Source organism: Dreissena polymorpha, chromosome 3 (assembly GCF_020536995.1).
Source record: "Dreissena polymorpha isolate Duluth1 chromosome 3, UMN_Dpol_1.0, whole genome shotgun sequence".
Classification (NCBI taxonomy): Eukaryota; Metazoa; Mollusca; class Bivalvia; order Myida; family Dreissenidae; genus Dreissena; species Dreissena polymorpha.
The window spans coordinates 14,600,238-14,612,417 of NC_068357.1; the positions used below are offsets into that span (position 1 = coordinate 14,600,238).

Sequence of the window (12,180 nt, forward strand, 5' to 3'; positions counted from 1 at the left end):
GACACAAATGTTCTGACCAAATTTCATGAAAATTGGGCCAAAAATGTGACTTCTAGAGTGTTCACATGTTTTCAATCAGTGCTCCAGCTAGGCCTAAATCGAAGGGCGCCGCGCCCTGCCCTCCCGAACCTCCGCCCTGCCCCCCCCCCCCCCCCCCCCCGAACCTCCGCCATGCCCCCCTCCCCCCCCCCCCTAAAAAAAAAAAAATTTTTTTTTTTTTTTTTACATATGAATAACATATAAATTCACATGCAATAGGAAGCATTCCAGAAACACCCGCGCGCTCGTACGTGCCCTTTTGACAAAATACTGCGCGTCGAAAGTGCCCTTTTGACAAAATACTGCGCGTCGAAAGTGCCCTTTTGACCAAAAAGCCCCCCTGCCCTTTTCAAATCCTAGCTGGAGCACTGTTCAATATATACATATAGAGAAAAATGCCCCTCCCACTGGCGGCCATGTTTTTTCACCGATCTGGACCATTTTCGAACTCGTCCGAGATATCAATAAAACCAATGTTTTGACCAACTTTCATGATGATTGGGCAAAAATTGTGACTTCTAGTGTGTTAACAAGTTTTTTCTATAGCCAAATAAGGAAAACTGCCCCGCCCACTGGCGGCCATGTTTTTAAACGGACCAGAACCACTTTTGAACTCAACCAATATATCAAGATATATAAGACAAACATTTTGACAAAGTTACATGAAGATTGGGCATGAAATGTGACTTCTACAGTGTTTACAATGTTTTTCTTTTTTTTGACCAAGTGACCTTGTTTTTGACCCAGCATGACCCAGTTTCGAATTCGATCGAGATATCATTGGGACAAATGTTCTGACCAAGTTTCATGAAGATCGGACAAAAAATGTGGCCTCTAGAGTGTTTACAAGGTATCTGTATAGCCAAATAAGGAAAACTGCCCCGCCCACTGGCGGCCATGTTTTTCAACGGACCAGAACCACTTTTGAACTCAACAAACATATCATTAAGACAAACATTTTGACAAAGTTTCATTAAGATTGGCATGAAATGTGACTTCTACAGTGTTTACAAGGTTTTTATTTTTTTGACCTAGTGACCTAGTTTTTGACCCGGCATGACCCAGTTTCGAACTCGACCGAGATATCATTGGGTCAAAGCATCTGACCAAGTTTCATGAAGATCGTAAAAGAAATGTGCCCTCTAGAACGGACGGACGACGGCGGACGGACGGACGACGGACAAAGACCGGTCACAAAAGCTCACCTGACTTACTCAACTTACTTGACTGCAAGGTCAAAAGAATACATACAACACAGATTTGTCCTTTTGTTTGCGTTATAACGTCGAAATCGTTGAAAACCGGGAATTGTTTATCGGCAATATCGAGTCAAGCTCCATGTAGATTAGACGCTCAAGGTAAATACGGTTCTCGGTTCCAGGTTTTCGGTAACTCTGAGGCGCGGAACCAAAAGTTGGATAAATAGCGTAAGGTGTAGGACGGATCATCGTACACGATTGAAATAAACATTCAAACATAACGATTATATTAGTGTTTGGTGTGGACAAAAAGACAAATGTGTGTTGTTAATTGATAAACTCGTATTTGTTTATTGTACAAATGCGGATTATGTTCGGTAGCTGGGGCATTTTGATACTTTTACTCTTGTAAAAATCGGCACTGAACGTTCGGTCAGATTGGAGCCGACCTAGCATTTCTACGAGTTCGATTAGTTTTTCTTGTAGTTTATATTGGCAGTTGCATCACCCAGACACCTACTACATACACTAATTGATTGTCACACAAAGCATCGTTCATATCGTCGATTATTATATTGAGTTTGAACATTAAGAATACACATATGTAGAGCTATATTTAAAATTATAAGAAATCTAAATATCAAATGATATAATGGATACTCGCTGAATTGCATGTTCGGTGTAGCCATCTCTCACATAGGTCTCAAGAAATTCCTTGTTGTCGCGGTCGAACTGCTAACGCACACTCGATACACTTATCTTCCATCACAACGACAAGCTTCAATACATGCGAAAATCTGTTTGACGGCCCCTTAAAGCTAGTTTATAGTCAAATACCTTTTAAACCTTTTACAACTCAATCAATGTTTATATATAATGGATGTATGGGTGTAAAATGCTTGTAAAATCATTTTAAGTTGTAATTACAGATTTACGAAATCACGAATTTATTTTTTTTTTAAATACCACGAATATCATTCTAAGATAGAGAAAATAACAGAAGTATATTTAATATATTATTTTTGTCTTCTCCCCCCCCCCCTTCTGATTTGCGATTAGGGCCGTTTTGACCAACTTAAAAACTGACTTTGGGTCGTTTTGACCAGAGTGGGGCCGTTTTGACCAAATATGGGGACGTTTTGACCAACTTTAGGGTCGTTTTGACTAGGGGACGTTTTGACCTGGGGCCGTTTTGACTGTAAACCTTGGAAAGTGGTCATATTTCGTCACGTGGCATCCTTTCCCAACAAAATGGTACATAGTTTACGAAAAGCGACCGCCATTTAGGCACTTAATGGCTTAAAATTTTTGATGTATGTGTCAAGAGATACCTACCTTGTTTATATAAATTATATCAGAATTTTTTATTATTATTTTTTTATGAAAAAAGTTGTTTTATGACATATTGATAGTGTAAAAGTGACTTGGCCTCGCGCCCAATACCTGTGTTTTAGAGCTTGGTAAATGTTCAGTATTACAGTTTCCTCACAAATATCATAACTAACACGAAAATGTGCGAATCTGAAATAACTTTTTTCAATTTTGTCAATTTACCAAAACGTGAAAAGGCCCCTTCAAGGCGATTGTCTTTTAAATGGGGAACCTTCGTACATTTCCCAAACGCCACTCTGATAGACCATGGCCCATTCAGGAAAACTGTCTCCCATTTTGTGAATGATGCGGTCAGTACTATCTGATCAGACTGATGCCGTATAATATTGTGCAATCTTTGCTGGGCTCGTAAGGCACAGGATCATGTTTAACTAAAATATTCTTCGTCTTCTGGTTACTGTACTTGTTTAGAAATAACTTTTTTTAAATGCACTCTGAACCCAAAAGAGGATCTAGTGATATTTGATACATCAAATACCTCGTTTGAGATATAACATTTGTTAAAACTGAACTAATCATCATTATCCCACAGTTGAGCGTGTTTTCAAAAATATTTAGTGACTTCGTGTGGTACATTATTCCATTTAGATATGATTTATTGAGACAAGCTATTCTATCTAATATTGGTATCACACAGAGCTCCCCTCTGGCTCAAAATTTTCGGTTACCAACGTTTCCTTTTCATGTATTCTTTTGGATATTTAACGGATGGTTATGAAGAAAAAACTTGTTACCAAAAACTGTTTCCAAACGAAAATTTATACAGGCAAATTACCTTACTGGTAGCGATTGGCTAATTTCGCGAATTCGCAGTGTAAGCCTTGTCATATCTTGGTGTGGGAAGCCTATAACAGGAAAACCCCTCACATTGTATATCATCTAGCTGATTAATGATTTTGTATCACTGAATAATATATCTTCTTCCACGTGTAGATGCACAAGAGCTTTGAATAATTGTACCTATGAATCTTTATCCAGAAATGCGAAGGACCTGCCAAGAATACTGTAAGATTTGTATAACTTACTGAGGACATGCTTATTAAATTTCAGAAGAAATGGAAGATGACACCGAGGTCATACTTCTCATTTACAGCATTTATATTGTTAACATTCATGTTATATTATTCATTGTCGTTTCACCTTCAGTAGTGCACCCCCTTGCATTTCTCCACATTTCAAATAGTGTTGCTCAGTTACTAATGGCGTTTAGACTTTACACGTATCAGTGGTATTAAAGCGAGATTATACGATTTTGTCAAATATTAATGAATTTATATAAAATGTGTAAAAAAAACTTATTATATATATATATATTTCAATATAAAATAGAATAAAAGTTCAGAAGAACATGTGTCGAAAAATGCGAAATAAGCCAGATATTTAATTCTGAAATCGAAAACGGCTGTACAGTCGAATTCACCAGCATGTACATCATGCATGTACGATGTGATTCTTAACTTAGTTTAACGGTTCATTTTAAATTCCTGCAACGATATATTTTCAAACGACACACGAACACTAACTCTGGTCCTAATAAAAAGACGAATGCTTAGGTTATTGTTGGAAAATATGTTCGTCACAATCGGCTCGGGGCGCTAATTAATCTTTGCTGCATTTTATGAAATTCGTCTTTAATGTATAATTTTTCTTGCCTATGTTGTGTTATTGTAACATATTTTATCAATATATTACAATTTAACACATATAAAAAATCGTATAATCTCGCTTTAAAGACCTTTGTGTCGTCTATGAAAATCTTAATGAAGCTATTCATACGCCTGGATGATTGGTTGATATATAAAATGAACAATATCGGTATCAAAACACCTTGTGGAATGCCAGATATAAAATCTATACAGTTAGATGTTTTACCTCTTATAAAAACGTATTGTTGTCTGTCACTAAACAAGTCCTTAAAGGGACCTTTTCACAGATTTTGGCCTGTATTGAAGTTTGCGAATCTGAAACATTGTTTTTATTTTGACAATTTACAAAAACGTGAAAAAGGCCAATTTAACTGCCAGAGTTAAGCAATACTGCAGATAAACTTGACTTACAATTATGTTATAAATTTAAAACTGCTAGACCGCCGGAAACCAAACCCTTTGCGATTGTTCCATTCATTGGTAAAACATGTTCATAAGATAAAATATGACTAGAACTTGTAGCATCATGTATGTTTTCCATCTGAGGTTGATGTAGTCATTCTTAAAGAATGTAGGTAAAAATGCCAGAGGTAAAATTGCCATAGGTAAAATTGCCAGAGGTAAAAATGCCAGAAGTAAAGTGGTAAAAATGCCAGAGGTAAAAATGCCATAGGTAACAAGATGTGTTTGTGAAACACAATGTCCCCCTATATGACGTTTGACCTTGAAAGATGACCTTGACCTTGACCCTTCACCACTCAAAATGTGCAGCTCCATGAGATACACATGCATTTCAAATATAAAATTGCTAGCTTCAATATTGCAGAAGTGACATTACATGAGCAATTTTGACCCATATATTTAACCTTGAATGATGACCTTGACCTTTCACAACTCAAAATGTGCAGCTCCATGAGATACACATGCATGCCAAATATCAAGTTGCTATCTTCAATATTGCAAAAGTATTCATAAAATAAGCGATTTTGGCCATATATATTTGACCTCTTACCTTGAAGGATGACCTTGACCTTTCACCACTCAAAATGTGCAGCTCCATGAGATACACATGCATGCCAAATATCAAGTTGCTATCTTCAATATTGCAAAGGTATTCATAAAATAAGCGATTTGGGCCACATATATTTGACCTCTGACCTTGAAGGATGACCTTGACCTTTCACCAGTCAAAATGTGCAGCTCCATGAGATACACATGCATGCCAAATATCAAGTTGCTATCTTCAATATTGCAAAAGTATTCATAAGATGAGCAATTTTGGCCACATATATTTGACCTCTGACCTTGGAGGATGACCTTGACCTTGACCTTTCACCACTCAAAATGTGCAGCTTCATGAGATACACATGCATGCCAAATATGAAGTTGCTATCTTCAATATAGCAAAAGTTATTGCAAAATGTTAAAGTTGGTGCAAACCAACCAACAGACCAACCAATAGACCAACCAACAGACCAACCAACCAACAGACAGGGCAAAAACAATATGTCCCCCACTACTATAGTGGGGGACATAAAAATGCCAGATGTTATTTAGTAAAATAGAGTTTTGAGCAAATTTTTTTCAAGATATTGAGTATTGTAGGAATTACATTCATTGCTTATGTTACAGAAACATTTTTTAATTGAACATGTTATAATCCTTTTAAAAGCTGTTTGATCTTTATTGTTGGAATTGAATCTTTTGATTTTTGGGAATAATAAATTATAAGAGCAATGTGACAAACAAGCAGGGTTTTGATGGTGATTATGTTTACATTTATTATTAAATGAGACCAGAAAATATGTATTGATACGTCTAGCTTATTTCTGTATAAAGCATTTAAACTTAGAGCCGATAATATATAGATTTATTAGAGAGTTAATTTTTTCCCACCAATGAAATTTTGTACATAATATTTAACTGCATATCACTTTTGGTACTATTACCTATATTGTTAGCTGAAAGTTAATACCATTTATCAAGACATTGAGGGGTATGCAAATAAGTTATTGACTCTAATTATCTAATATATCCAATATTAATTATCCTATTGCTCAACAAACATAATGAATAAATTACGAAAAAAACACTAAATTACAATCTAAATTTAGAATAAAGATAGCATGTTCAATTAGTAAAAAAATGTAATAAGTAACATAAACATAGAATGTTATTCCATCAATACCGGTTTTCAATATCCTTAAAAATATTGCTCAAAACCTTATTTTACTATATAGCATCTGGCATTTTTACCTATGTCATTTTCACCTCTGGCATTTTTATCACTTTACTTCTGGCATTTTTACCTCTGGCATTTTTACTGCACACCATTCTGAAATGCTCTGAGCTTTTATAAGTACATACATACTGCTCCCAGCAACTTGGAGTTGGATTATTGCAACTAGAGGTTACAATACACTAAATACTTTTGGTGTTCAATGCTATACCCTCTTAAAACAAAATCTTCATTTATTTGAAGACACAATTCTCTGTACGGGCACTTGCCATGACTTTATTTTTGAATATTTCTGTGTTCATGTGGTAGGGAAAACATTGTTGTATACTACAAATTTCCTGTTTTGCTTTTAGGTTGGAGACTACATAAGACTTTGACAGTTGGCGGGAAACCATCATCAACTGGAGAGATGCCGGTAAAAACATGGCCATAAAACAGTGACCGCTGATTCGCATCGAGTTCTTTCTTATATATTGGATGTTTTTTATTGTTTAAATCATTGCGGCTTGGAATGCTCTTTAAGAAAAGGTATGGTTATGGGGGTGTCAACGCTCAAAAATTTGACTTTATTTTTTGTTAAAGATATTGCTTTTACATTGAATTTGTGCAGGAAATCTTTTGGTATGTTGTGACCTAGAGGTTGATGAGAATAAGGCGAAACATAAAAGATGCTTGTGGTCAACAAGCTACATTCTAGGATAAACGTCCTTGGCATAAATAATGTAAATGACTTGTGAATCAATGAATTTAGTTTTAAATTTACAACTTTACTTCTTACCTGTAAATATAACATCAACTTCATGACTTTATATAATGAGCAATTTGTTTACATTTTGTTTGCGATTCTGATAACATAACAATTTAACAACAACGCTTGAAAGGACACATATAACTAAATTTGTGTATTTTAATGAAGAGGTTTCATAGAATATAATGGTCCGTTTAAAAAGAATGTTTCTTAAAGAGTACTGTGTACTTGAATACATATAAACAGTTTAAACCATCAAAATTAAAACATTGTTTAGAGCATAAACGTGTGATAAGCTCCTGCCAAACATCACCAAGTACAGAAGAACAAAACTTCTCGTAGTAGATATCTCTATATAGCTTAACGGTGGCCACTTCATACACAAGTAAACGTGAGAGCATTTGTAACTTTTCTTATATTTTATATAAATCAGTAGATCTAATATTTTTTAACACAATTCAACTTTTTATATATGTTTCATATTCGAAAATCTTAAATGTAATAAAACCGAAACCTTTATAGCAAGAATCCATATACACGTATTAAACAGATTAATTGGGTTTGCAAGAATTATAATGCTAACAAGACATGTAATTAAATTTCGAATTATAACACTAATATTATTAGAATTAATAAGAGTAGAACACACAACTCAAATCACTACATAAAAGTTAATACTCCTAACATAAAATTATATACGGGTGCATTAATTTATAAGTTAATTAATGGAACATGTGTATAATTAACTTCCAATTTATTATACACCATAATTATTTATCTACACACAAAATCAACTTAAAACATCGTATTGTGCATGATCCCGATGTTTTAATAAAATGTGTCTGTTTATGGCGAATCTTTATATGAGTCGTGTTCTGAGAAAACTGGGCATAATGCATGTGCGTAAAGTGTCGTCCCAGATTAGCATGTGCAGTCCGCACAGGCTAATCAGGGACGACACTTTCCGCTTTGTGGTATTTTTAGTTACAAGGAAGTCCCTCCTTACCGAAAATCAAGTTTAGGCGGAGAGTGTCTTCCCTGATTAGCCTGTGCAGACTGCACAGGCTAATCTGGGATGACACTTTACGCACATGCATTAACCCCAGTTTTCTCAGAACAATGCTCATATATTGAAGCATATAGGTTCGAAAGACGCACGCATCTGCTTATTTCACATATTGTTGTTAGCTGATTTTACATTTACAACGAAAACTTTATTTCGACAAAGTTTTGGTTGAATTCTCTCAAACTAACAAAGACCTGTTATGAATTATTTATTCTGGTCTCCAGTTTTCCATCAGCCATTCAGAAAAGCCATGAAAGGTCAAAACCAGGGTTTAGACAGCTACGCAGAACAATAATATTTTAATGGACCATCATAACGTGGAGTTAATGAATTTGATTAAGGAGTACGTATAACATCTTACGCTTTAGATAGTTTACATGCAAGTCATCAATTTAGAACAGTTCTACGTTATTATCAGGCTTTCAATATGTAAGGCATATTTCACTTGTTAGTGAGCACGTTATCACTTCGTCCCGCTATTTATCACCCATCTGCCTTTCAATGTGATAATACATTTCTGTACTAAAACAATATCAGTGTTGACCTCAAGAACGACAGTGTTTAGCCGTTAAAATATCTCATGCCATGTGTTTTCACGAGATAAGCCCATCGGGCTGGTGCTTAAAAGCCCTGAGTTTGTGAGCTTTGTTCGACAGTTGACATTCTCGGACTGGAAATACAAGCAATGTTCGCGCTGCTGATCCTCGTCGTGGTGCCAGTCTGCTTGGCTCAGTGTAAATAACATTTGTTCTTTTTAGAAGTAGAAGTACTAGTGGTAGGAGTAGCGTTAGTATAAGTAGTAGTAGAAGTATTACAAGAAATATTATAATTATTATTATCATTATTAGTAGTAGTATTTGAAGAATTAGTAGTTATAGTTGCGGCACTTATACAACAATTTATTTGTGTAAGTGTTATATTATCAGTATCATCGTCTTCATCATCATCAACAACAACAACAATTAACATTATCAACTTTATCATCATCGTCGTCGTCGTCGTCATCACAAGTATGCTAGTAATACAATTAGTTTCTTCCACTTTTGACATGCACTATGTACGCTACTTTTCAAAACCATAATTTTAATAAATTTCAGTAATACCATTTCGTTCTCGTTTCAGTCGACCCGAATGCCCTGAACCAGAATTTTGGAAAAGACGGGTTCGGAGGTCAGACTGCCAACAGCACGGGCGCATTCGATCCTAACAAAGCCAACGCCGGCTTCGGCTCAGGGTTTGAATCGGGCTCCGGCTTCAATACCGGTGGAGATGGGTAAACACTCGTTTTAACCCATTTATGCCTAGCGTCTAGAAAAAAGGCCTTGGCAAACAGCGTAGACCCAGATGAGACGCCGCATGATGCCAGATACGCCTGTGGGTCTGCGCTGTTTTCTTAAGGAATTTCTGTAAGAAATATTCTAAATATAGAAATAAATGTACTAGACATCCCTAATTTTGGAAATGAATTGATCCAATTTAGAAGGATGGGAGAGTCCACTAGGCATTATGTGTTAATAACATTTCAACGTGTTTGTGACTCTTAATTGACACGACTAACATTTTATTTTGTTTGTACAAACGGCGCTTAAGCGCTTGGAGAACTCGATGGATTCGAAAAGTAATGTGAAAGTGTTACTCGAATACGATTGTTAAATTCTTTCGAATGGTTATGGCGTGTTGGCGGATTTGAATGGTCGCCGAATCGAAACCACGGCATTATAACAAATGGGCTACAGCTGTCATAATTGTATGGACGCCCGTTTTGACATTTCGGTTCTCTCACCAGAGCGTTATGGCTGAAATCATGATGATGTCGATAAAGCTCAACATGACATCCGTGCGTAACCAAAATGGTTTAACCATTCGTCTGCTGAATGAGCTCGTTTTTTGTTGTTGCTTTGTTGTTGTTGTTTTTGTAGAAATTTAATGAGATGTTATCGTTAATTCTTGCAGTGGCTTCGGTGGTTCCGGAACCGGATCTACTTCAGGATCTACATCAGGATCTGGAAGCGGAAGTGGGTCGGGAACGTTCGACCCTAATCAGTTCATAAGCGGTGGTGGAACTTCCGGTACATTTGACCCGAACGCACTCAACAACTTTGGCGGATCCAATAGCACCCTTTTTGGACGTCGTTGATAATTTAAACATCACATCGTGTCTTCAATTAAGAATAAATGAATAAATAAAACATCTTAACTTTGTTTCTTTTACTTTGCTATTGCATTACTGAGTATCCGCATTATAATTAACGGTGTAACATGACATAGCAGATGTCCCGTATGACCAAACCAGAACAACAGGGATGTGTCATTGATTATTTGTTTTGCAAATAAAATAGTTCGCTGAATTAAGGCGATATGTTTTAAATAAATATTTTTATTATAAACTTAAGTCAATATTCTGACTCAACTGCACAGAAATTATTCCCGTATTATGATACTCGCTAGTTTTCGAATTCCTTATTACCATACTAGCCGGACTACTTTTAAAGACGCCACTTTGAATGCAGAAAATTATAAGAGCATTCTTGGTTAATTATGAAAGCTTAAACTCTTTTTTTTTAACTTAAATGATTCAAAGTTGTATATAATAAAAGGAATATTACGCTAGTCAATTGTTCCATGTGTTTGTATCAGTCTCGATCGTGGCTTGCGCTATTTTGTAACACACTCGAGGATACGTTATCACACAAGCCACTCGACTGATACAAACACATGGGCGACTCGACTGATACAAACACATGGAACAATGGACTAGCGTAATATTCCGTAGGTACCAGTAATGTTGCTAAAACATGGAATGTAACATAGCATGAGATAACGTAAAGTATTTGTAAATACCAAAGGGTTTGTGCATTGAGATGTTAATAAGGTCATTTCGCTATTAGTTTAAACCTATTTATTTTAGCTCGATTGCATCGTAAGCCTCTGGCTTATTGGAACGCTCTCGAGTCCGTTTCCTGTGCCTAAAACCAGTAGTTGGTGTCTTTGGAGGAGATTTAAAGAACGCTCCCACAGTGTTGATCGAACCCATGACCTCCCGGTCGCTAGGCGGACACCATATCCATTACACCACGGCGACCTGTAATTTCGCATTTGTATGGAACCGGAGTGTGTCCCAGCAATTAATACTATTTTCTAGACCTAAACATTCATGTTTACAATTATAGTAGATATTTAGTCGTAAGTCCTAATTGAAATTCGTCTTGGTGTGTACGTATGATGTATGGGTATAGAGATGTGGCTGAGACGGTGAAATGCAGAAAGGAAACACTTCATGTCCGGTATGGTGACAACTGATAACAACCAAAACTATGATGGAACTAAGGCTGCCTAGATAAGAAGCTAAACTGACATCCTTATATTAACAGCATTTTCGAATCGGACACAACAGTTCCTAGCTTTTGGTACCATTTATTTTACTTTAACCCATTTATGCCTAGTGCCCTGAAAAAAGGACTTTGCAAACAGTGTAGACCCAGATGAGACGCCGCATGATGCGGCGTCTCATCTGGGTCTGCGCTATTTGCTTAAAGAAATTTCTGTAAGTAATATTCTAAATATAGAAATAAATATACTAGACATCCCTAATTTTTGAAAAAAATTGATCCAATTTTGAAGGATGGGAGAGTCCACTAGGCATAAATGAGTTAAATGATTATGGTATCATCCGAGGATTGCGGGTCCGATGCCTGATCACACAACTTTTGTGTGGATTGTTCGTGAAATTATATCTGCTGACATTATCTTTTACCTGAGATTCAAGTAGAGTACTTGTCAGTTACTGGCATATGAATGTGCACTTAGTACTGGTAGACCAGCTTACACAGAAAAAAATTAACGACTGCAAT

At 36.2% G+C, this 12,180-nt stretch overlaps 4 protein-coding genes across 12 annotated transcripts in view; 2 read left to right on the forward strand and 2 right to left on the reverse strand.

Moving 5' to 3' along the window:
* Positions 1–12,180, reverse strand: part of LOC127873085 (uncharacterized) — a 309,934-nt gene that overhangs the window by 127,270 nt on the left and 170,484 nt on the right. The gene's annotated exons all lie outside the window — the stretch shown is intronic.
* LOC127873077 (galactose mutarotase-like) overlaps positions 1–12,180 on the forward strand; it is a 320,608-nt gene that overhangs the window by 89,496 nt on the left and 218,932 nt on the right. The gene's annotated exons all lie outside the window — the stretch shown is intronic.
* The window catches only part of LOC127873084 (uncharacterized), a 344,149-nt gene that overhangs the window by 4,093 nt on the left and 327,876 nt on the right, over positions 1–12,180 (reverse strand). The window contains exons 1-3 of one of the 9 annotated variants that reach the window (XM_052416694.1): positions 7,294–7,373; positions 4,503–4,591; positions 1,899–2,016 (exon numbers count right to left, since the gene is read on the reverse strand). The exons of 1 other annotated variant lie outside the window; for it this stretch is intronic. The gene's annotated coding sequence lies outside the window, so the exon portion shown is untranslated. Of the gene's footprint in view, positions 1–1,898; positions 2,017–3,405; positions 3,476–4,502; positions 4,592–7,293; positions 7,382–12,180 lie in introns of those variants that run through there. 7 more of the 9 variants (XM_052416687.1, XM_052416691.1, XM_052416696.1 and 4 more) reach the window with 7 other exon arrangements.
* On the forward strand, positions 8,896–10,526 carry LOC127873089 (counting factor 45-1-like). Its single transcript, XM_052416708.1, has 3 exons — positions 8,896–9,063; positions 9,452–9,602; positions 10,283–10,526. Exons 1-3 carry the CDS (start codon positions 9,015–9,017, stop codon positions 10,464–10,466), a joined length of 384 nt encoding a protein of 127 aa, XP_052272668.1. The 5' UTR covers positions 8,896–9,014; the 3' UTR covers positions 10,467–10,526.